At 41.9% G+C, this 26,226-nt stretch overlaps 2 protein-coding genes across 2 annotated transcripts; both read right to left on the reverse strand.

Moving 5' to 3' along the window:
- Positions 1 to 13,643, reverse strand: exoc3l2a (exocyst complex component 3-like 2a). Its single transcript, XM_039777069.1, has 13 exons — positions 13,433 to 13,643; positions 10,813 to 11,376; positions 9,209 to 9,429; positions 7,983 to 8,724; positions 7,225 to 7,339; positions 7,032 to 7,142; positions 6,830 to 6,930; positions 6,465 to 6,575; positions 6,234 to 6,369; positions 5,018 to 5,140; positions 4,237 to 4,392; positions 2,557 to 2,678; positions 1 to 899 (listed from the first exon to the last, which is right to left on the reverse strand). The coding sequence occupies exons 2-13, from the start codon at positions 11,349 to 11,351 to the stop codon at positions 578 to 580; spliced, it is 2,799 nt and encodes a 932-aa protein (XP_039633003.1). The 5' UTR covers positions 11,352 to 11,376; positions 13,433 to 13,643; the 3' UTR covers positions 1 to 577.
- Positions 13,644 to 18,718: 5,075 nt separating this feature from the next.
- On the reverse strand, positions 18,719 to 26,188 carry ppp1r14aa (protein phosphatase 1, regulatory (inhibitor) subunit 14Aa). Its single transcript, XM_039778671.1, has 4 exons — positions 25,947 to 26,188; positions 23,068 to 23,148; positions 22,722 to 22,754; positions 18,719 to 19,983 (listed from the first exon to the last, which is right to left on the reverse strand). Exons 1-4 carry the CDS (start codon positions 26,148 to 26,150, stop codon positions 19,801 to 19,803), a joined length of 501 nt encoding a protein of 166 aa, XP_039634605.1. The 5' UTR covers positions 26,151 to 26,188; the 3' UTR covers positions 18,719 to 19,800.
- Between the last annotated feature and the right edge of the window lie 38 nt (positions 26,189 to 26,226).

Here is a 26,226-nt window from a genome sequence, read left to right on the forward strand (position 1 = left end):
TCTGTTTAGTCTACCCAATCAATGGGTTTTTATTACGTTTCCAGCAACAGATCCATTTCATTCACAGTGAGTTTCAACACATTGCCATTTTTATACACTATATCCTCACATACATGTGGACTATATACCAGAGAATGGGTATATATGGTTGGGTAAATACATGTTAAACAGCAAAACATCCTAGATCATATTGCATTGCATCTGCTAGCAGTTGCTTCTGTAATAATGCAGGGGAATAAAGGCTAAAAAAAGACTGGAGAAGTTACATTTTGAGGATATTTGATACCACTTGTTTACTTCTGTAGATGTGTAGATCAATATATATATATATATATATATATATAAAAAACTAGAAATCATTGTGATTGTTATGATGCACAGTCTGTTTCACATTTCCATTAAAAATGCACATCTGGAGATGGAGAAATGTCAGTGTAAGTCAGTGACAGTACGAGCAGTACCTGAGGTCAAGTTTCTGGTAACAATATTTGGTACAATCAGTTTCAAGGTGCATGCACATCTCATCACTATCTTCACAGTGTGCCTGTGACTGCTCTCCTAACACAAACACCAACAGCTAGTCTTCTCGGTGAAGTTTATTTATGTCTTCCATGTTCTGGCTCTCTGCAGGTTGAGGTTTTTCATTCCTGCTACTTGCCCTGCGGTTTCGCCTGGGACGGTGCTCTGAGAACCAGTTGGAGACGGTCATGGCGAGGCGGAGGAGACCCAGGCTGATGCAGTGCACCTCCGAGGTGATGGGGATGTCGGAAAATAGGGCGTGGTCCCTGCACATGAGGGCATTTCTGCATTCAAAGTCTTTGACAATGTTGAGGATCTCCTGGCGCTCGGCCTGCCGCATCATCCCTCTTATATTCAGCAGGGTGGAGACGTGCTTCTTCCTGTAGGGAGGAAGGATACGGGGAGGAAGGGAGGTAGACGGGTGTTAATGGGAATTGGGTCTGTTTGGTGTCGGCAAAGGCTTTCATGACTTTGAGTAACAGTCACATCTCTCTGAGTCATAGCATCGGTTTCTGGGAAGGAATAGAACATTTGGCGCCACTTTCTAAATTTTATTTTATTTTTTAAAATCTGTTAGGATTTTATATGTGTTACTATATTAATGGCATATTATGGTTATATATTAGATGTAAGCCAATAACAAACAGAGCTTGTGTTATACATAGAAGTTACATTTTACACATATTTATAATTGTTTATCAAGGTTATGATAGTTTTGAATTGTTTTTTCAATTTCATTTCAGTTTGGTTGTAGTTAGTTTTCATAGTGTTTGTTTTCAGTTTTTCAGGAAGACATTTTTGCTGTAGTAATAACCCTGTTTCACACTAGTCTTTTGACATGTAGCTTCACTACCCATTTTACTTGCTACACTGTAGCCTAGGTTTATCCAAATATTCGAACATAGACAAAAACATCTTTGCAAACTTGAATCGTTGTTCATCCAGGTTGTGAAAAATCCCTTTTGACTGGCATTTATTCTTTTATATCCGGGAAAACAATGCAGTTATAAGTGTTGGTAATACTCATGGGTCTGCAGGTGTTAATGTTATAAATACAGGTTTTACAATAATCCATTAAATCTCCAGTTGTTTTTGAGTGTTTTTGAAGTGATGAAGTGACAAACCAATTGTCATATCAAGGGATTTTTCACGACCTTGGGACCCAAAAGCTGTTCTTCCTAATGTCCTAAAACTAATCTTACAAAGCATCTGTAAACTTGTGTTTTGAAGAGCCAACAGTTGGCACTTAAGTACATGTTTGAAGAAGGAGGATCTGTGTTTGAAGGACTGACTTGTATGCCCGAGTGTATTCACAGTCACGTGTGCGTGAATGGACTCTGCTGCAGTAACATGAAGCACCCAAAGAATTCCAGAAAGGCCGCGAGCCCTTTGATCTCCAAAAATACCAGCAGGGGGATGCCATACAGAAAAAAAAGGGGTGAGTCAAGCAGTGAGTTAGCATGTCTCCGGGTCTGAACTACTATGTTTTGCTCTCCTCTTCCACACCTCTCCCTCTTTGATTCCAAGCGTGGCACCAGTCTGTCTCCTGCAGGGTGGCAGGAACAGGAAGTACTCGGCAGCAGCTTCCCGTCTGCTCCGCAGAGGGTAATGCGTCACATGCGGCCCGTCGTAGGTTGCCAAGTGTCACCTGAGTTTTAATCTGTGCACAAACAGCCCCCCCACCTCCCCTCCCCAGCCCCCTCGAGGCCTCTCCGCCTCATCCATTCTCAAAACAGACCCGCTCTCCACTCCAAAAATAGCAAAAGTTAAGTAGATATGTTTCCACGCTCCTTTTCCTTGTTTTGATCCATTGTGACTCAAAAAAAAACAAAACCAAACATAGGCTACATAGCCTTACTTTTTCCTTGCTTTGGCTAAGGGCCAAAAACAGCACTGTGAATGTGTAGCCATAAGCATAAAAGAATATAGGACCTTCGGGGGGGTATAGTAGAGAGAATATGTGTTTTTCGAGACGCTTCCTGGTTGCAATAGAAAATGTTCCAACACTGTTAATTTGTTAAAACCAAAAGAACTCACCGTATATCTGGAAACTCTTTCACCAGGACAGCCACCTCCATCTGGATGGAGGGGGTGTCCTCCAGGAGAATGACGTCAGCCAGGTGGCAGATGATGCTGTCTAACCAGGATGAACTGGATTCCTGCAGCAGAGAGTAGACAAGGAGCGTAGCGACAGTTTCATTATCCAGCAATAAGTATTCATTACCATAACTAAAACATTCTTTTAAATTGATCAACTGGACTTTTTAGAAACCAAAAAACGGTTTAGGTTCACTGCGCTTGTTATCGCTGTTCATCCAAATGACTTTCGCGTTTTTGAGATGAGGCGCGACTAGCCGCGAACAATAAAACCTTCAGAGGAAACACAGATTGATACCTTTAAAGGCCAGAGGTGATTTAATGAGTGAATAACAAAACGCCACCTCTGTTTTTCTAGGTCATGTTTTTCCTCCAAACACTCAGGAAAAAGAGAGCAGAATTCTTTGGCTTGGCATTCACTAAAAATAACGACGTCTTTTTTAGACCGACATTAACCCCCACACACACATTCCATGTTTCCACAAGACACTTCATCCCGGCTTCTCGGCGAAAAAGGCCATCAAGTCCATCCCAGAGCCACATCAAAGCTGGCCAGCTGACAGGAACAGGAAGTTCCTTCTGAACACAGCAGCTTCCTGTTGTCAGCCGAGGTGACGGACACTTGTTTGAACTCGCACACAGAAAAGGGGGCAAATGCCACGCTGTCAGGCCTAGTTGTTTTACACCCTCTTCCCTCCTCTGGCAAGTGCTAACGTAAGCCCGGTCCATCCATCTCCATCTCACTGACGGCAGCCATTTTTCAGAGCTCACTGCTGTATCAACACTGTCTGAGTTATTCCTGACCTGGGAAGTCAGAGGGTCAGGCTCCATTCACAGCCCCCGGATTCTGCGTTCCCTGTGCCAGCTCTGCTCAGTGTTTTTAAGAATCAGCATATTGGAATTATTTATAATAAGGGCTTTAAATTGACACCCGCCAACCCGCCAAATGCGGGTAAAAATGAACTTTGGCGAGTAACACTTTAAAGTTACTTGCCAATTTGGCCGCTGATGAATGAAGCGAAGTGTCTGTTTCAATCAGGCTGCAATGTGTTTCCAGATTGGTCTGTTTTCTGCCAAGACATTTGGGCAGTTCTGTGTGTCTTTGGCTTGGAATCGTAATCTTTATCTGGCAAACACTGCTTGTAGACTAGTACTTGTCCTACATTTCATACGAACACTAAGTCGTGACGCGTCAGAAAACCGCTGGCTACGTGGCTACGTGGCTACGAGCCTAGCGTGCGTGGTATGGGTTACAAGCTACGCAGAAACGGAGAAGGCGAACAGAACAGAGCCAAACAAACCAGAGGAGCCAAAATTAAAGTTAAGCGAGTTAGGATGAAAACAAACATGTGGCTAGTGGAAAATCTGATTGGCTGGTAACTTTAAAACTCTACCGTGTTGGCTGGTGATCAAATAAGTTCATATAAAGCCCTGTTTACAATGCTCAGGCTCTCCTGAGAAGCGATTATTAGCTCTGTTTTGGGTGAATTGAAATTCTCCTTCTAGAGGTCCTGACTGTACTCTGTTACACTGAAGAGTTCATTGCAGGTTAAACCAGACTTTAATGACATTACCCGATTAGTTCAAAAATAGAATGTGTTGTGTGAAGTGCGCACTAACCAGATCCTTAAAAAGTCCTTTCAGCTGTTTGGCCTCATCTTGCAAGCGGAAAGCCATCCTCTTTCTCATCTTGGAGGATGTGCAGATGACCCGCCCCCGCATGATGGCTCGGACATACTCCACCAGGACCCGCCGGTGCACCTCTCCCACCAGCGTCTGCCAGCCATTCACACAATGAGTCACTGACTGGTTATATATAACCAGTGGTGGAATGTAACTAAGTACATTTACTCAAGTACTGGACTTAAGTACAAATTTTAAGTACTTGTACTTTTGTCTTTTCTTTTCATGCCACTTTCTACTTCTACTCCGCTACATTTCAGAGAGAAATATTGGACTTTTTACTCCACTACATTCATCTGTTCCAGCTTTAGTTACTAGTTACTTTACACATTAAGATTCCTGCACACAAAACCCATGTAGTTTATAAAATCTGATGTTTGATTCTAAAGTAAACTAGCCACCAATATAACGGACTACAAGTCCAGCTGAGATGATGAGACCATTAAACACACAACTGGTTGGATCCTTTACTCTTTCTACAGTGGGAGGAGAGTTCTGCATTGACTACTTTTACTTTTAATACTTGAAGTACATTTTCCTGATGATACTTACATACTTTTACTTAACATTTTCAATGCAGGACTTTTACTTGTAACAGAGTATTTGTACAGTTACTCAAGTAGAGGATCTGAATACTTCTTACACCGCTGCATATAACCTTTAAGCAAATGCTGCAGAGTACTTAAACATGTTAAACACCACCTCCGATTGAGCTTACCTGGTAAGGCGGAGGGTCCATCCTTCTGAACTTCTTGAAGTGTTGTTTAATGCTGGCTTCAATGGCCTCAAAGGCCTCTGTGTTGTTCAGCCATTTTCTCTTTATCAGTTTGTCAAAGAAAGGCTGGAACAACAACAAGTTCTGATTAACAGAGTGCATTTACTCAAGTAGGCTTACTGTACTTAAATGTACTGTTGAGGTACTTGTACTTCCTTTTTTTTTTTTACTTAATACTTCTACTCCATTAATCCTTCATTTCAGATATTGTGCTTTTTACTGCACTACATTTATCTGATGGCTGTAATGACTTTGCAGATTCATATTTTACATACAAAACGTGTGATTGTCATAAAGTATGAATCATTCATTTGATTAAACTATATAGAAAGTTACAAGTAGCTCGACATCAAGCTACAACAAAAAAATGCTGCTTGTACGTTAATGCATATGTAACTGTGATTTAATAATGAAATATATAAGTATTAAAATGCTGCGATGAGTCATTGGGCTGCAGAATGAGTACTTTATCAAAAGTTAATTTATCTGATGATTTTTTTACTTGTACTAAAGTATCATTTTGAATGGAAGGCTTTTTTTTCTTTTTTCTTCACAATGCCTTTTTTTCGAGAGACTCAACTCTGACAACTTTCACTGATAGTGGAATATTTTTACACTGTGGGATTGCTACTTTTACATATGTCACCACTAAAAAGCAAACATACTCCGTGGATGTGAATTTGAGATATATAAAGATGACTTTGTTTTCACATTTAACCATCTGAGGACAAAAGACGCACCGGCGAGTCCAAGCGATGTTTGACAACACTCCTACTCAAAAAGTGATGTAACAAAATTTCCATTTAGACATTTAGTTTTCTATTTTATTCATATATTCCGCTACTTTTGTGAACCCAAGACTTCTGTGAACTCATTTCAAGCACCAAAACAACTGATTGTCATTTTGTTTTCTCAAGAGATTTGAAAAATTTCAAAAAGCGAACAGCTTTTTGTTCTGAACATTTTGATATGGAACACACAAGGATCAGTTATATGCATGACCCTTAAAAGGTGAATTTAAAAAGGAATGTAAAATTCCCCTCAGACCACAGAGGGCATATGCACAGTAGTTCTATATCCTGGCCATGGCACGGCGAATCTTGATGAAGAGAGACAAGCTTTAAGGCCTGAGATGAGACATTGCTCATGACTTACTCACCCTGATGTGTTCAAACAGTCTGTCAGTCAGCACCCTCACTGACTGGTTGATGATCCTGTCCAGGGAGGAGTTGGCTCGCTGCACGGACTCCTCGCTGCCCTGTGGGTCGCACTGCCTGCAGCGCTCCACTAAGGTTCTACGGGAATACACAGGAGATAATGAAGTTGGACTATCAGCAAATTACTGCAGAAAATGAACATTTTCAGTTGGATAATGAATCGTTTGTCTTACCTGAGAGGAGGGCAGCAGTTGACCAGAGCTATGGTCCTGGAAACATATCCGTCCCCTCGGTCTCCAAATTCTGCCTGAGTCTCATGAAACATCTCCACCTTCCTCTGGAAACTGGACACATAGAGGTTTTATGAAAACCTGCTGAATGCTAATACAATCTATAAATGAACAATCCTGTCCTGTGACTGTCCTGTAAAAACACGGGGCATGCCCAAAAGAAACAACTCTGTATTCAAAAGTGTACTCTACTTTGAACCAAGTGTATTGTTTACTACTTGCACAACCTATTTAATTATTATAATTATAATTCTGAGTGTTTTACAAGTTTGGTTAAAATGTTTCTCCGACTGCCAGCATATACTCACTTGTAGAGAAAATCAGCCAGTCCAATGAGACTACAGCGAGCCACTCTCGCACCTAGAAACTGGTTCACAGATGTAGATCTGTCCAAGTCCACCTTCAACCTCTGGAATTGTGAAAGACACGAGTCATAAAACATCTGTATCGTAGGCTAAGATGGCATTTATTAAAATCATCTCACAGTGAAAATAACTTGGGACACTGTACCTGGATGACTGAGCGTGCTAGGTGGGACTGGTACTCCTCTATGTGCAGAGTCTGGGCCCATCGCCTCTCCTCTTCATCCAGAACCTGGATCAGCTCTATTGTCACGTTCTCCTGAAAATCACAGCGTGAACTTAAAATGCATCTTCTAGGTTGACTTTCTAAAGAACAGCTGTGTGAAAAGAACAGTTTTTACCCTGACGATACTGATGCAGTCCTGTTCCAGCCTGTCCACTGTGTCTTGGGGCAGAATGGGCTCCAGTGTGGCATAGTTGATGGCGGCGGTTGTGCTAATGGTTCCTAGGACATCCCTGTCAGGAAATTACAAATCATTACTAAACCCGCAAAATCATCGCTGGATGGGATCATCCAAGACTGTTCTCCAGCGGAAAACGCTCCCATAGCTCGTTTCTTCAAGCAGCAATTACGACCTATATTTACGTTTATTTACGGCACTCACTAGTGGTCATAGTAATTATGACGGGAGCAAAGCAGGAAGTAAGGTGAAGTATGAGAGAGCCAAATGTCTGTGTAAGAAGGCAGGTTGGGGTGGAGGATGGGTCAAACGAACACAGGACTTTCACCCAGGAGAGTGAGGTTAGAGCCCGTTGGAAGATAAAAGTAAAAGACAAGTTGTTTTTTAACTTTTACGAACATCACGTTCAGCGTCAACGTGTGTAACCGGAAGTGAAGTAACGTCTGATTTTAACCCAAACCACGATCTTTTTCTAAACTTCACCAAGTAGTTTTGGTGCCTAAACGTAACCAAACTGCAACCGTTTCACAACATTAGAGACATGTTTAAAGCCGTGAACTTTGCGGTACGTTCTCTCGTTTAGATATGAGGATGGAAAACGCTCCTGCGGGTTGTATTTGAGGGTAGAAATAAAGGACTCATATCATCGAATGGTTAGGAGGAGCATTGGAGCATCCCTGTCTAACAAGGTATCCTACCTGTTGTAGATGTTGTAGAACCAGTCCAGTAAAGAATAGACGTCTGTGATCTGCAGCGGGCCGCTGGTGATGGCCCGAAGACGTTTGGCTACGGCGCGATGGTAACTGTCCACATACACCTGGAAGGCAGCAAACTCCTCTGGGTAAATGGATACAGCATTCCTCCTGGCTGCATCCAGGTCGTCCACCATTCGACCCCTCAGGCGCTCCAGGTATGAGGCCAACTGGCCCGCCTGAGTGTCTACCTGATGTGGCAGGCTCCAGTCTGCAGCCTCCATCACAGCCTGCCTCCACTTCATCTTAAGTCGGCGGGGACGATGGCTGGGCTGGATCTGGGGGCCCTCTCGCTCTGGCTTGGTTTCCTCTTTCAGGGCCCAGGTAGCATCAGCATGCTCCTCCTGTTGGATGACCAGCACCACCAGCCCCAGGTTGGGACCAGCGCTGGGCTGGCGGAGGGACTCCCGCACCACGTCCCACATCTCCCTCTGCAGAGCCTCATACAGGAGCTCCACATCCTTGGCCTTCCGCAGGCCTGAGTCCAGGGTTGCATTGGACTCGTCTAAGGATGAGGACGATAAAGGGATCATGCCAGGAGGGGTGCTGGGAGAAAAGGTAGGAGTAAGGGTGGAAGTAGCTGTGGTTGGAATGAGAGACAGCAGCTCACACTCTCGCTCCAGCTCCTGAATGTGTGTGTCGGCCAGGAGAAGGTCCCTGTTGTTGACCAACTGTAGGATCTCCAGTACTGTTGGGAGCAAGAAGAGAAAAGGGCAGCTATGTTTATTTGCAACAGTCACAAAACGGAGGGTTTGACCAACAAACTAGGAAGGGTATGCCTTATGATTATAGAGGTGTGCGTGTGCCTGACTGACAAACTGTGTTATTTGTTGCTTATTCTGCACACTCTTCTATTCCTAGCGAGGTTCCCTGTGGAGTATGTGAACAGTAGCTTGGTTGAACTTCTATCTAGAGGAACCTGGGGTAGGAGGAAGTGCGGTCATTTCCTCATTTCACAGTCTGGTGGTGATTGAACTCAGTGACTCAGGGATCTGGGGACCTCACGGCCTCTTTAGAGAGTTGTCTAGGATTGGGAAGATGTACTGCTGAAGCTTGCGCAGGGAGAGAAAAAGTTCTCTAATGTAAGGCAAACTCCTAGCAAAAGACTACCAAGATTTCTTCTTGATACATTTTTTTTGGCTTGCTACACCTGATGTTTCTTTGATTATTACCTGAGAGGGGCTCTCTGGTTTTGACCACCGGCTCCTCCTCCTCTGTTTCCTCCTCTGCCTCCTGGGACGCCTTGTCTGACATGGACTCCCTCTTCAGCTTGCCCAGACTCACCATCCTGAGGAAGGAGGGCCGTCTGGAAGCCTCCGCCTCGCTGTCCGTGCTCAGGTTTCCGCAGGGCAGGCTCTCTCTGCGCTCCTCTTTACGACGACCTCCTGTAAAGCTGCACAGCATCAACAGCAGCAACGGAGAACGTGAATGACTTTAAATAAGATACACTCTCGGACAGCGTGATTTGCATGTACAGGAAAGTATTTATGGGACTTGATGTTTGTATTGTTCTCTACAGTATGGCTTAGTATGCTTGGAATGCCACATATTCACACATCTGTTAAAGTGTATGCATGATTGTCTGAGTTAAAAATAGTCCCATTGAGTAAGCACGGCAAGTAATCAACATGCCACTGAAAACAAAAGAGGCTCCGTAGATCAACAAGTTGCTATAGCATATTACATAAGTCCTGAGGAAATAAGCACACTATGCTATTCTATCACTGAGCTGCAAGGGAATTTCCATTTGTCCCCCGCTCCTCTGGGACTCAGAGGCTAATTCAGCACACTATTAGAACTCTGTGGTTGCACTGCCGTTCATAAAGGCATTGACCTCTTTATTGTATAACAGTTTTTCTTTTGAGGTTATGTATTTAATTTGATTTCTGTTGATGTTTTGTGATCTTATGTGTTGTTTCGTGTTAGATATAAAAAATATAGATATTATTTTGCTTATTAATCCTGAAAATGTGCTTTGATAAGATAAGATGGCTTTTCTACCATTTTATTCTACTTCATCAGGTGATGGATGGACATTATCGTTAAAAAAAAATATTTTATTGTATCAATCACCTAAAAGTTTTCTTGTCCTTTTTTATGATTTCTTTTCCTTTTCTCTCTTTCTTCACTCTTTAGTTTCTCTCCTCATTCTCTCCTTTTTCATAGAATGTATGTATTTTCTTTTTCATTCATGCCATGTATTGTTGAATAATTCTAGGGAACCCAACATGCCATGCCCCTTAAAGGGTTTCCTTTGCATGTCCTTTCTTTACTTAATGTCTCATAAATGTATCATTGTTGTTGTGTTGTTGTTTTTTCAACAACCGCTTCGGTCCCCCTACAGGTTGGAAGCAGAATTGTCCATTACATTACATTATGCAAGTTTGCCAGATTGGGACGCCTCCGATCTGTAGTTCGAATGAACTGGACAATGTAACGTAATGGACAATTACACTTCCAACCTGTAGGGGGACTGAAGTGGGAAACGTTACATAGTGTTGCTTTAAGAAAGGCTTTCCACAGCACCATGTAATAATGCTTTTCCTTTCTTAAATCATGTGGATCTTTAGGGTTTATACAGTATACATTGTATTGTAATAATAATAATATCTAAATCATACTTTTTGAAGGGGTTCAATTTTTCTGTGTGCACTCCGCAAGAATGTCATCCACAGCTGCGCTTAAAGTGTTTAACTCTTTATATCAAAAATCCAAACCATTCCCACTTCAGAAACACACAACAGCTAAAATCATGTTCCTCCCCACCCCTCCTCACCGGAGCAGGGTCATAATTCCTTCAGAGCCCCTGCGTAGTCCTTTCCTTTTCTCCCTCTCTGGTGGGAGACTGTTTGAGTTCCCTGGGCTGTAGTGAGGAGAGTTGTTCCCCCACACATTGCGTCCCGATATGCGCAGCCCCTTTCCCAGCTTCCCGAGGGTTTTGAGGGGCGACACGCCACAGATCCGCTCCAGTGTCCCCCTGAGGGGCTTGCCTTTAGGATTCCCTGCCCCGTGCCTCTCTGCGTTCACCTCGTTTTCCTCCTCTTCTCCGTCTCGGGAGGACCTGAGCTGAAGGTTGCCCCTGCCCTCCCCCATGATGAGGCCCATGTCCCCTCCGTTCCTCTCCTCCTCATACAGGTCCACATCCTCGAAGGGGTTTAAGTTCTTGTTCAGATCCTTCAGGTCGTTCAGCTCCTTCAGATCGTTGAGATCGTTGAGATCGTTCAGGTCCAGCCGGGGCAGGATCAGTTCCCCGTTCCCTCTGGGGAACTCGTGGCAGCTCTTGGACCGTCCCGGGAGCTTCTTCAGAATGGGCATGCTTGCACTTGAGATTTTACCAAAACTGCAAAAACAAGGACAATGTCAGATGTAGTCATAACGATCAGTTCTCTATCATATCGAGTCCATCCCTCCACAGAGTTACATATATACGGGGGAACTGACCCACTGGGGCAGTTGACATGGATATCACTTGAAGACACAACACTACGTGGCCCATGCCAGGGCATGAAAGGCCCAGGTGTGCATGGCTTCACTTATTAACATTGATTATAATGGTATCCGAGCAACCTTGCCCTGGAGAGATAGTCTCTTCACTCAGAGAACCAAGGTTACCTTGCAACCGAACATTATAAAAAGGGTGCAACTGATTTTAAAATCAACTTCAGAATTATATTTTTTTTCATTTAACTCAGACACAATCTGGTACTACTGTAAAAACACAAGCCATAGGAATCCTGTATGTCAACACTGATAGCACGGATATCTTACAAGATTCCTGGTCCCCGACTCCGTTCTTTTCAGTGCATAGGAAATTATGAATGAACTTGAACTTATAAAATGTGTTAAACTGTTTCTGGTGGTGCATCAGCCGTCAGACAGTTTATATAACTGGAAGCAAACACATCCGTTCACATGCTGGTCATGGAATGCACTTCACTTAGCAAATAGGAAATATGTATTCAAAATGCTGCTGCGTTTACACATGCAGAACTACAAGCTTGTATAAATATGATATTATTCAGAAACAAATACTACATATAAAAGTAATAGATAATATGTTTTCTTTCTCCTGCTAATTTGGGGAATATGTCTTGTATTTAAAAAAAATATCATATAACATTTCTTCCTGAGCCCACCTTTAAGAGAGGGATTTTTAAGATTTCTTTTTTTGAAGAACTTTGTTGTTGTTTAGTCAAAAAAGGACAACTAAAGAATTTAATACACACACAAAAACAGAAAGTCTCACATTAGCTTCAAATTAAACTTAAAATGCATAATTTTTGTTTTGCATTAATACTGCGTTAGAGAGGGGTGTCTTCACAGCCAGTATAAACAGGAGGAATGGTTACAGCCACCAATAACTGTTTCAGGGTAAATGTGGGCATGTGAGAACTGGTTTAAATATTATTATTTAATATTTGTGTTTGACACTTAGGATCTTGGTTAACACCCAATGCAGAATTAAAGCATTTTAAACACTTATGCCTGCATACTATCCAAATATATAGTTTCTACTACAGTTTTACTTACTTACTACTAAGTTTTTACATTTAAACAAAATCCATATATTATAGCCTCACTTGATCTATATTTAAATAATCTGCTCCAATATGCAATCCTGAAAAGGATCAGGGTTTGGGGAATGCAAATGTGCTCTAAATGTACATATTTGGATTTAAATCATTTCATCAGGAAAATATTATTTTATCATTTGTACAGCAAATACTCTGAATTAATGGCCACCTTTTCCCATGTTTGAACATAGCACTCAGCCATTGTGTGTGGTGCTGAAACTATGTGATATCCTCTCTTCTCACTGTTTATCAGAAGAGTGGAGGACAGGAAAACCCTTGATGGCTGTAAAGGGGTTAACGACCCTTTTTAAAGCAAAAACATTTTTTCTTGAGAAAACAAAAGGGGATGTGTAGAGAGCAGACATCACTATGGGTGCCTCGTCATTTTAGAAAGGTTGGAACAATTCGGCCCTTATTAAGTTCAAATACATAGTAATCTGAAGTCAAACCAGGATGGCGAGAATCTCTCTCAAATGTTTGCTCACTATAACATGTACGATGTGATTTATTCAGATACAAGATCAATCTCTGAAGCACACAACAAGGACAACTACGTGTTTACCTAAATCAGTTTCAAACCTATTTCAAGAACACAACAAATGTCCAGGCACCAATTTATGTACGGGTAAAATAGACAACTGGAAGAAAAAAAAATCTCCAAACACAATAACTTCTACAGAGAAAGCTAATCATTTGAACATTGACATTAATGAGAATGAGCAACAAATGAACCAAGCCGTTCTCTCCATGGACCCAAATGAAAATCAAAGCATCCCAATCCAAACTCCAACGCTGTCTGTGAATGCAGAGAATGGCCCTTACCTGATGAGATTGCCTTGCAGTGTTTCAGTACAATGTCATCCTGGAGTGTGCTGGCTGAGCGGGCTGCCAGGCTGTGGTGTGTGTGCATGTGTGTGTGTGTGACTGATGAGTGTGAGAGCGTGTCCGAAAGTACTCGGAGACTCAAGAGAGCAATGTGGCTGCCTGTGGTTTCCTGACGGGCTCTATTGTGGTGGAAGGTGATATGTTTTCCTGAGGAAAAGGCCGTCCCCCTCCTGTGCCACCGACCCTCCACCTCCTCTTCACCCCCACACCCGCACCCTGGGGACCCTTCCAATCACACAAAATGCATGAACTGTACAGTAGAGGAGGGTAGTGTAGGACAGAGCATTCCCCCTGCAGTGTTTTATGTTTTTATCAGCTATGCACAACCTGTCTGTGTGTGTGTGTCTGTGTGTGTGTGTCTGTCTGTGTGTGTGTGTGTGTGTCTGTGTGCATCCGTCTGTCTGTGTGTGTGTGAGTGTGTGTGTGTGTGTGTGCGTGTGTGTGTGTGTGTGTTTGTGTATGTGTGTATATGTGTGTGTTTGTGTGGTGTGTCTGTCTGTCTGTCTGTGCGTGTGTGTGTTTGTGTGTGTGTGTGTGTGTGTGTGTGTGTGTGTGTGTGTGTGTGTCTGTCTGTCTGTGTGTGTGCGCATGCGTGTGTGTGTGTGTATATGTGTGTGTGTGTGTGCGTGCGCGTGCGTGTGTGTGTGTGTGTGTGTGATTTCTGGAACTACAAGGATGATTAAGTGTCCATGGCCTTGAGTCCAAATTCCATTCAGTCACCATCTGCAGTGTCATCTTCCTCAGCGGAAGACTTTATGGTGGACTGATCTGAGCTGAAATGACAATCAGCTCTGGTGCTGCTGCCATGTTGTCTATGCTTTACTGCAGAGCTTCAGGGTCACTGTAGCCAAGGCAGGCCTCTAATGTCTCACAGAGAACAGAACCACTGAAGGATATATGAGAGGAGTGTGTGAGCAAATGACTCAGAGTTGCATTGTGCAATAAAAAAAAAAAAATAAACCAAAGCAACATGTCAACAAGGTAAGAAACTCTATGGTTAAACATTTCCCGAACATACCTGTAGTCATTGTGGCTCCCCCCTACCACCTAGTGTACAATCTGGTGTAGGACACGAGGTAGTGTCCCACTCCAGTTCACCTGACTGTTCACACATAACCACAACAGGGTTATTATATGAAACAAAACAAAAAAAATGAAAATAAGCAGTGAAAAATATTTTTAGTGAACTGAAACAAAATAAAAACTAAAACTAAACTGTGGCTGGTTAGCTATGTCGGTAGCGCGGGCGCACATGTGCAGAGATTTATTCCTCGACGCAGAAGGTCCAGGGTTCGAGTCTGACCTGTGAGGGTTTTCCTGCACGTCTTCCCTCTCTCTCCCCTTTCATATCTCAGCTTTCCTATCAAAAAAAGGCAGAAATTCCTAAAAATACAAATAAAACTGAAACTATACCGCTGGTTTTAGTTTTAGCACATTCCATCAAAACAAGTTCCTTCCCGAGGCTATTTAGCAGAGGGACCGGGGCTCACTCCCGGCGCCAAGACGATTGTGATTGGTTTAAAGAAATGCCAATAAACCAGAGCACGTTTTTCTCCCATCCAAGAATGCTGTGTTGAGTAAGGTCTGGCAATGCGAGACAAATGTGGTTGGCAACTGTAACCAATGCCTGTACTGTGCATAACGCAGAGTTACCTATTAATAAGTACACCTACAATTTAATGTAAGCAGGGTCAGTGTGTTTAAAACCACTCATGAGTAACATTTTGGTGTTTAAGTGTGTCAAAATTCTAAAAATTATGTAATTTTGCACTTGTCTCTTAGAATATGTGCTAGGCATACATGTTCCTAAGTGTGTATTTTCCATACTTTGGGAATGTATTAGGATAAGTTTATAAAATATGTAAAGTCTGTCGAAAAAACCTAGACAACATGAAAAAGTTCATGACCTGATGATGGATTCACATGAATACGGTCAACTGCTGACTCGTGTTTGTGGTATTCCTCCAGTGACTTCACATTAAAGGATAGCTTTTAAAACAATAGGCAGGTCCCCATGTGGACGGTAAAACAGTTTGCTTCCTGTTCATACTGGCCATTGGAAGTTCCTTTCCTAATGCTCTTCCACTGTTGATGGGGGAGTTGTCTCACTCAGACCGCTGAAGCCTGACATTAACTTCAGATAAACTTTGGAATATACTGTATTTTTGGACAGAAGGAGGACTGTGTTGTTTTTTTTTGTCCCCAGTCACTTTCATCGGAATCATGTTAGGAAGGGATAGGAAACCAATTCCATTAGGAAATGTGCAATGTGCATTATGTTAGCTGATCTATAATTCTGGTGAGTTTGAAACACAATGAATAACAAAACATGACAAATTATAATTATTCTAAATATGTCAACCTGTCAGTAAACTTTCAATAGAAATGTTATTGTTTGGCTCGACTTAATTCATTATTAATTAAACAGGTAGTTAATTCACATACCAAAATGTTTAGGACCCCCACAGACAATTATGACTTTAATTTGTTTATGTCCTTCTTTACCTCATTTAAACTTGTTTTAATGAATAATATCCAAAATAGAATATATTGATATTGTCAACATATACAGAGGCTTATATAGGTTTTCCTCTTGCATGATACAATATGCTGAAGTCTGCAAGAATTACACGCAACAAAGGATGGATGTTACTGCTTTGGCATGTTTGCATTTATTGGTTATTGGTTATTGGCTGGTATGGAGGCAGAGGTGGAGCGATGTCTGAATCCAACCAGGGATGTTGTGTCTATATGCCGCGTGCTTTAGCCAGTCACATCGTCTCAATCGTGTCAAGGTTCAGGGTGTGCATAAAGCTGTGATGACTGATATGTTTTAGGACGTCTGCCATTGGCTGATTCAATGTTTGAGGGAAGGCACTGTGGGTAGACATGATTGTAGTCCTTATTATCCAACACTGTGGAGCCACTGCAGTCAGCAGAATCACACCACTTCTAAGTCCTACTTTTTACTAAGAATGTTTTTTACTTATAAGTAAATGTTTTAAACCATTTAGACCATTTCTTAGAAGTTGTATAGATAGTTGTCCAGATGTTTCATCTAATCAACTACTTAGGGTCCTTCTGCGGTGGAGTGGAGTGTAGTGTGCGGATTTGAAAAAACAGTGGGTGTGAGTTGAACTGAAATTAAAAGACCGAAGTGGACTACTTCTGGCACTTTCTCCTCTCCGCCATCCTTCTGGGTGTGGAGAAGGAAGACAACATGGACATCATTAGAGCCAGACCGATATATCGGTGGGCCGATATTATCGGCCAATACTAGGCATTTTCCAAACTATCTGTATCGGCATTTATAATGGCCGATAAATGAATATTTCAAAAACAAAATAAAAATGGACGAAACACCTTTCGACCGTGTTCTGAGTGTTGGCGTTGCATAGTCTGTCCACCAGAGGGCGCTCTACAACGTCGCTGTTGGCAATACTATTTGATTTTTTTTTGTTTTTTTGTTATCGTGTATTTGTTCAAAGGACTTTAAGTTTCGTATCTTAAGTTTGTATTTTTATACATTTAATTTATCAGAACTTTAATATATTTTGATGTTCCTCTGTTCTGTTGTGACAATAAATCAAGTTTATTTTTAAACTGCATTATCATATTACTTTAGTGAGGACTCCTAAATAACTAAAAATAACTAATGTTAGGGAAATCTGAGTATGTTTTGTTGTGCGTTTCTGGATTTTTTAAAAATATATATTGGCCAATATATTGGAATATCATATTTTAAAATCACCAAATATTTGAATCGATATCGGCCTTAAAAATCCTTTATCGGTCGGGCTCTAGACATCATCCTCTGTTCTCAAAAGACTTATGAAGATGATACTACCATCAAAATACAGTTCAGCTTTTCTGATGTAGACAGACCCATTTTTCATTAGCACTATATATGGATCACTGAATCACTCTTACTTAGTTATAGGTTCAACTTCTTTCCTGTATAGGGTCTTCTATTGTTACAACTGATGCAAGATAGTCATTGCATATTTTTAAGAATACAGTTTAAAGAACTTGCAGGCTCGAGTTCAAGTTTAAAAAGTTGTATTATTAGCTGCGAAATAATTATATTTAATGAATGCAATAAATATGAACCATTGGGAATGTTTTTGTCAACTGACTACTCCTGATTTTGCAGATTTGCCACATGCCTTGTTAAATACACCACTGCAGCAATTGTTTTGTAGTTCAGCACATTTGATAACATACATTTGACACAAGTCACCTGTCTTCTAATCCATGGTCGTTGTTAAGGGACATCTTCTAATATCACATTTGTGTAGAGGTTATTTTGCATGCAAGAAGTATAAGATGACATTGAGTCTGGCCTTTTCTTGAATAATTTACATTCTGACAAACAAAAATACCATTATAGTATTCCTATGATTTGATTATTGTACCTAATGACTTTAAACATATGTACCAAAAGAGAAATCAACTGACTGAAAATAAATGACTTTATTGCACATAAAAAATATGTAAGGATATAAATACACAGAGGTGATTGTGATCTATTTGCGTGCATTTTCTTAAGTTGCACTGCTGTGGCCTCTCAGCACTACTAGCAACTGTGTGGAGGAGGGGGGTAAGGGGGCGCACCGACATTGTTGTCATTACGTAGAATACCTTATGGGGGCGACAGAAACTACGCAATATGGCTTTAAGCCAAAGACCCCTTAGCTGAAAGAGATGGAGCAGGGACCCCCCTAGTACATATTGTATAAAATGTAGTTGCATATTAAACTGGGCCTACAATAATGTGTGGGTGGCCTTAAACCTTTATACACACCTATTGAAATAGGCTATTGAAAGAATTGTTGGCATGATTTTATAAATCATGTTGTAATGTTAAAACATACAACATCCTTAGGATTCACTGTATCTGGATGGCTACCTTAATGACTACCTTACTCATTCATTTTTATTCTCACAAATAGGTTATATTTGCTAAATTGTTGTACTCATGGTAAGACATTGTCATTTTTTAAATAACTTTCACCCTTTGCAGTCACTCAGAGAAACCACTAGGGGTCCCGGACCCCTAGTTGAAGAGCTCTGTCGTACCTAATACGTATGTGTACCTAATAAACTGGTGTTTCAGTGTCCTTGTCAAACTGATCACGTAACCCACATATTGCCAGTGGCTCCTGATCTGAAGAACACATGACATGCAAAAGCACAATACAGTACATTAAACATACAGCAACATTGAAAGCAATCGTTTTTATTAGCAATTCCTGCAAAGGAGTAGCTCTCTTTGCAGAATCAAAATTTAGTGAAAGTATACTGACCAAACTGAAAATGTAGTAACAATACATCTGAAAAACAGAAGGCATGAACGACAGTGAAATATTAAAAAAGCTACAGTGTGTAAGCAATGCAACAGGATCATTCCCATTGTTACATCATACTGGTATGCTGGATCTATCTCCATGTCCTGTAATCATAAATAACTTTTATAATCTAATAGATGTTAAATAAGTCATACGCATGTAATCTGGCAGTGTTATCTAAAACATGGTGCAGCTGACTATGTGCTGAGTGGAAAACGGAGCATACTGTAACTGTGTCACAGCGCAGACTGGGATGCTTGCAACGTGAATGATAAAGGATCAGTGGCTGATGTTCAATATGTAGCAGGATGTCATTTTAAAATGAAGAGAGGTATATATTTTATTTTTTGGTGATCCTGCTTTCCTTCAGTAACTTTCATCAGACATTTGAAACTGTTGCATCCAACTATGTGTACATGGAGACAGTCATAATAATAAAAACAGTAGACAGCTTTTTCCAGTCTAGTAAAAATGAGAGTCACAGGTTTTGGTGCTGCAAATAAAAGTTCTTTTGGGAATACTGTGAGTGGAAGTATGATTATTTCTACAATGTATTTCTTCCTGCATGATCACTGACTATGTGTGCTAAATGGCATCGCGATAGTGCTCCTAGATTGAAAATGAAATGTATTCCTATTCCATGTCTTCCTATCCTTGGCCAATTATCCGCCCACGAGATGTGTCACAAATAGCTGTTGCTTTAATAAGTGGTTAAAGGAATAGTTTGGCATTTTGGAAAATATAAAAATAGTTGTGGTTGTGTTTTTATGGCCGACTATGTGCCAGACTGTACCTTAGCCAGGAGCAGTGGTTTCCTTCACTGTGATGTTACCAGGCAACACAAGATATAGGGTCTTAATTAGTACGTTTTAAGGTGGATTTTTTTCTTCCATAGTCCAATAGAACTGACAGCGTATGCAGCGTGTCTTGGTTGAGGAGGGGTGGGGGGGGGGGTCGTCAGAGGGTCTGGTTCTGGCCTCGGGTGTGGTGGGAGTGCTGCTGTTGCCGGGGGTTGTTAAAGTGGTAGGGCTCATGGCGGTAGTGGCTGTGGACGATCACCGGATGCTCGATGCCTTCGCTCTGCAGCTCGTCCTGCTTGTGAACGCCCTCCAGCTTCTCCAGCAGCTCTCTGATGAAGCTCTAAAGGGGGGGGGGGAGCACAGCTTAAATAGAGTTTAGTAAGTGTTCCAACAGGTCTTTTACATGTGTCAGTACAACCACAATCTTTTATTTGACAGTGTTAGTAACAGGGGTCGATTCTAGGATCAGGCAGTTCTAATATAATCTCATAATCATAACAACGTCAGCTAACGTTTTTTGACACTATGATGGAACGAAACCTGACACTTTATAAGTCACAGTGATAACGACCAGTTTGACTCGATGTTCTAACATTCAGCAATTTTAGTTGCTTACGTTTCAACTTGGGTTCTAATCTGCGCCATGAAATCACCAAGTTCTTCTCTGGGGACTACCAACGTTAAACTTCACAACCGTCTCCTGCTCTCCCTCTGACAGATCAGAGAGAGACTCAGCCAAAGGCGGGAGTCTGGCACAACCTCCTCTGATTGGCCAACACTACGTTCCTGTTAACCCTTTCCTTGACTGGGTTACAGGTGCATAGCATCGCCGACAGACACACAGGATATTAAACCTGTTTCAAGCCCGTTGAACCTGTAATTGTTTGTCGTCTGTCACTAACAGACAAGTTCACAAACTCTCACTTGAAGCACTTTTTTTTATTATATTTTATGGGGGCTGAGATGAAGTGTGGGGCTAAAATCAAAAGGTCTAAAATCACCAATGGTTAGTAAGTATTTCCTAGTCACCCATCTATATATTTCAATGTGATTTATCATTCCCAATAGCTTATCTAATATTCGTGTTGAATTTGACATTAAGCATGTACACACTAAATCTGGCAATATTCTATTCTATATTTATTGTCAGCAAATCTAATCAAAAGACCAATGCTAAAAGCATATGAATGTATAGAGTAGGTAATTAGAGGTTAACCTGCAACACACAGACAGGCAGGCAGCAGCACAAGATACATCTGTGCTTGGTTCTCTGCTACACACATTATCACAGCTAAACACATCTGCAAATTCCTCTCTTCAGCACTAGCTTCAATTGAAACATTGTTGATTTCAACTAAGACGGTTTACATTACCTTAATGTAAACTGAAATATATAACTGGAACATTTATAAACATTGTTGAAGTCTGCCGACCCTCAGTTTGTGAGAGGTGAAGATAGCCTAAACAATAGGAGGTGTGTGTGTTTGTGTGTTTGTGTGTTTGTGTGTGTGTGTGTGTGTGTGTGTGTGTGTGTGTGTGTGTAGGATGGGAGTGTATGTGTGTACTAAGTACAAAGAGGACATTTTAAGAAAGAAATGAAGAGCTCTGGTAAAAAAAACCGTACTGTTGCAGAGGAGGGATGTGGTCATTTTAAGGGGAAGGATCCCAGTTAGATACTTTATATGGAAACATCTCAATTACTTGCCACTGACGGAAAGACAGCATTAATAAAATCACTATTGCAGTACAGGCCTTATTAGCTGGATAAGCATTCTACCATTTTGTTCCAAGACCAATATTAAATGACTAAAACAACGGCCCTTATCAGAACACTAAACAAGCAGCAATTGGGAGTGAAATAGTGGCAAATAAATGTAGTGTTTGGTCATTTCCCACCCTTTTTTGTTGAGTGTTCATACAGTATGTCCATAGATGGAAAAAGGCCTTGGAGAGCAGATGAGCGGAAGGCCACTGAGTGGGGAGGGTTGCTGCTGTTTTGTGTTGTGGTGTAAATGTGTTGCTCACAAGTTACTTTTCAACACTGTCAAAATAGGTCCCAACTTAATAAATACTGACCAAAAAAAACCTGCTTATTCTTTCTATAATCATCAGACATCAGCAGTAGTAAAGTTGATTCTAGTCTTTACAATGAATAAAGATCTCAGGGAAGGGGAACTGTGCTTTGTCAAAATCTCACACAAGCAATGGAAGTTGTTGTTTTGTGTGAGTCTGTTCATGCATTTATGTAAAAACATGGGTCACATGATGTGGCATATTTCCTGGAAACCTATTTAGTTGAAAGCTGCTGTTTGTTGTTTGCTTCCTGTAATTATCCCTCCTTTTTAGACTAGCCATTAGGATATGCCACTTTCCAATGAAAGAGAAAAATAAGACTTCAGCAGTCTGAGATAGGCAAATCAACCTTCGAATGTTACACTGGTTTTGGTGTGAAATTCATATTTTGTGTTACGGTCCATCCACATCAGCTCAGCACGGAAACACGCAAACTGTTTTAAAAAGACTTGAACGTTGGAAGATGCCCACTTCATTTGATTACTCAGACCATTGAAGACTCATATTAACTTCAGATAAACTGATTCTGATATATTTTTGCACAGACCAAGAACTGGGAATTGTTGGAAAGGGATCTTAGTTTAAACAGGAGGAATGATTACAGCACGCAGAAACTGTTTCTGTGTTGTACACGAACCTATCTTTTAAAGATGCTCCACATCAGAGTCCAATAAACTAGAAAAGAAAAAGCAGCAGCTCCGCTGACCCTCCCTGCTCTTTTGCCTGTGTTTGCATCTTTGATCAGGCCACAGCGAGGCGGAGACCAACGCTCTAGTCCAGAAAGACTCATTGTTTCAGGCTTAAAATGAAAAGAAAAAGGCAAGAGGGCACAGAAAGCCATTGTTGAGGCATGTGGAGTGACTATAGGATGAGGCATCCAAAGCTGCAGCTTCAGTTTAGGTGCATTTGGCCAGTGTGTGTATGTATGTATGTATGCATTGATGTATGTATGTATATGTAATGTGTGCATCATCATGACTCATCAATTTCCAAGTTCAAACATACCTCTGTGCTGCTACTGCACTTTTGAAGAAGCTCCTGTTAAGAAAAGGGGCATTACTTTGTTACAAACCAGCCACATAAATATATTTTAATTTTCAATATTCAACCATAAATACTGCAATGTTTCACTTAAAAAAATCTCCTTCAGTAATAAGTACTGTACAACGATATTAACTCTTGCAAACATGCCTATTTGAGTGACTCTCTCAACAAAATCTGTGCGTCTTGGTGCAGAAACTCTCTAATCGTGAGGTGAAATGAAACCATTAACAATGCTGTTGCTGTATCATTTAGAAAATCCTCGCCATAACCCTCTTATACAGTATGATATACATGCTGCTCATGTTACCTGTAACTTTTTGACTCTCTCCTCATCATTAGGCAGGTCAAGCAAGTCATCAATGTTCACCTCCTCTGGCATATCACCTTCCTGATGTAAACACACACACACACACACACACACACACACACACACTCTTAATGAGTCACCATACATTTCGTACGTACGGTACACACAAGTAAGTAAAGGAACAGCTCTATGAGGATTGTACAGTAAGACAATAGGGGGATGCAAAAGTGCAAATGGTGCTGGAATAAATAAATACATATTAATTGAATAGGTTGCTGAGGTAGGTGGATACGACAGTATATTTACATGTTTAAATGCTGTGTTAAAAACTATAAAATATATAATTTACTGAAAGGTGGATGCCCGGCAGTATTAAACAGGGATTGATCCTGACACTGTGGACTGGTGTGAAGTGTTCATCATAGTTGACGGCCTGTGGGAAGAAACTGTTCCTGTGTGCGCTTGTTTTGGCCTACAGGGTTCTGTAGCGACTACGAGAGAGGAGAAGCAGAAACCGGTTGTGTCCGGGGTGTGATGGGTCTGTAGAAATGCGTCTTGTCTGTTTCCTGACTCTGGAGGAGCATAAGTCCTGGATGGAGGGCAGGTTGGCACCAATGATTTTCTCTGCAGTCCTGACTGTCCGATGCAGTCTGACTGTTCCTGTCCTGTTTGGTGGCCAATTTAACCAAACAGTGCATTTACATGCAGTTTAAAATCCTTACCTGAATGTTGGACATCCAGAAACCTGAATGATTCCACAGCAGACAGTGTTGTTGAGCATGGTGATGGAGACCAGTGATGGGGGTTTTCTCCTGAAGTCCAGTGTCATCTCCGTTTATCGGTGTTTTAAGCCCCCAACGTCTCCTGGAAGGCACTAGGATTAGGCAATGGTTATGGTTATGGTTAGGGTTAAGGTTAGGGTTAGGTGCCCTGAAGTCAACGGTTGCAGCGCTGCCTGGAAGGAGACGTTGGGGGCTTAAAACACCATTGAGCGCCATCTCCACAGTTGTGAGAACGTTCAGCTCCAGGTTGATCTGAGCGCACACGAGGGCCAGCTGTTCAACCTCACATCTGTATGCAGACTCGTCACCCTCTCAGATGAGGCCGATGACTGCTGTGTCTTTTGCAAATTCCAGGAGTTTACCAGCCGTGTCTCTGTGTCGTTATTGTAGAGGAAGAAGATCAGTGGGGAAAGTATATATCCCTGTGGGGATATTTTTTTGCCAGCCTCACCTGCTGCCTCCTGTTTGTCAGGAAGTTTGTCATCCACTGACAGGTGGGGGTCTGGGACAGTGAGCTGGGTGAGTTTGGAGCTGAGGAAGAAGAACGCTGAGCTGAAATCCACAAGCAGGGTCCTTGCGTATGCCCCTGGGGAGTCAGAGTGTTGCAGGATGTAGTGCAGTCCCATGTTGATTGCATCATCCACTGAGGTGATTGCCCGGATGTAAATTGCACAGGGGCCAGCCGGGGGGGGTGTGTGTGTTTGTGTGTGTGTGTGTGTGTGTGTGTGCTGTGCGTGTGTGTGTGTGGAGGGGGGAGGGGGATTGTTGGTGATGTCCTGCAGGCCTCTCTACACAGACGCAGAGTCGCTGGCTGAGAAGCGTGTGTGTACATATGTGAACCATGTTCAACATGCAACTGAAGACTTCAGAATGCAAAGCCGGCACACTTTGCATATCCATCACTTGTATGTTTAGGCTCTGGGGACTGAATAGTAACAATGTTCAAGTAGTACTGTAACAGTGGCTTGTTCTGTTTGAACAAACAGCCATTGTACCAGCTGATCTGGGCGAAAGAGACTCATCCACCCATCCATACCACTGCATTGATTGTGTAATTCCCTTGCCACATACAGGACTCCAGCTCTTCATCTGCACACACTAAAACTCATACAGGCAGGTCCTTCTCACCGGAAAAACTGATACAATAAGAAGAGTTTCTCTGTTTTTGTGCGTGGGACATGACTTGCTTCAAGAAACTTACTTGTCTTGAGTGGTTTTGTTATCCTCATGGGACATTTTACAACAACAAAACAAATTCAAAGCATTTAAACTATATACTGAATTTTCAAAAGGAGGATTTGCTCCTAATGTGACATAAAAGCAATATTTTGGATACAAGGTTCATGTGAATATGCCTGTGGCTTGGGGCAAAACTCTGTGTGAAAGCTGGGCCCTTCACAGAGCTGCATTATCATTGACATGATCTGATTGCTATTTTCTTACAATCAACATACTTGGCTTTCACAACACAATCCTGCATTTAATGTCCAAAAATGCACTCGTCTCTCCATGGTGTGCTCACGAGAGACCCCAAGCTCCTGTCAGCTGCCTCAGCGGCCAGATGTGCAGTGTTTACCTCCTCCTGGGACCGACAACAACGCCTTCCCTCCTCTGGAACTGCCCCCCTCTTCCATTTCACATCAATTATCCTTCTCTCGGTTCAACCCTGCCCATGTAAGGCAAGCCCCGAGAAAGATACCGATCTGAGAGAAGAGGACAGCCGTGGACCTCACAGCTACAGGATGCTGGCCTTGTATGGAGAACCAGTCTGCCCCCCACCTTCCTCTCCACTCAATTCAATTCAATTCAATTTTATTTATAGTATCAAATCATAACAAGAGTTATCTCAATACACTTTACAGATAGAGTAGGTCTAGACCACACTCTATAATTTACAAAGACCCAATAATTCCAGTAATCCCCCCCCCCAATGAGTCTCAGGACTGCACCATCTTGTTCCAATGCCTGCGTCATTTGCTGTAGCCTAGGTTAAAAGTGTACATAATCCTTTTTTTTTTTCAAAATCTTTGGATAGGCTATTGTTTAATTATATAACACAGTATGTAATAAGCAGTTTTTTGCTGCTCATCCACCCACCTGACCCGAGTACAGCCGGTCCAGGCACTCGTCGATCCACTTCTCCACGTCCAGCCGCCTCTGCAGCTCCTTCCGGTTGTACTTGACGGTAACCCGGGCATGTCTCTTCGGGATAGTCCCAACGTGATCCTGCAGCAACCCAAAGTCTGATGAATGAACATCCTCAGTTTCCTCCAGTGTCGCCGCTGTCAGATCGGCTGCCATGTCTGGTCTGAACTGGTCGGACTGGTCTGACTGGTCTCTCGTCTGTTTTCAACCCCTTATCAAGCACGGGGGGGGA

The sequence above is a fragment of the Perca fluviatilis genome, chromosome 16 (genome assembly GCF_010015445.1).
Source record: "Perca fluviatilis chromosome 16, GENO_Pfluv_1.0, whole genome shotgun sequence".
In the NCBI taxonomy this organism is placed as follows: domain Eukaryota; kingdom Metazoa; phylum Chordata; class Actinopteri; order Perciformes; family Percidae; genus Perca; species Perca fluviatilis.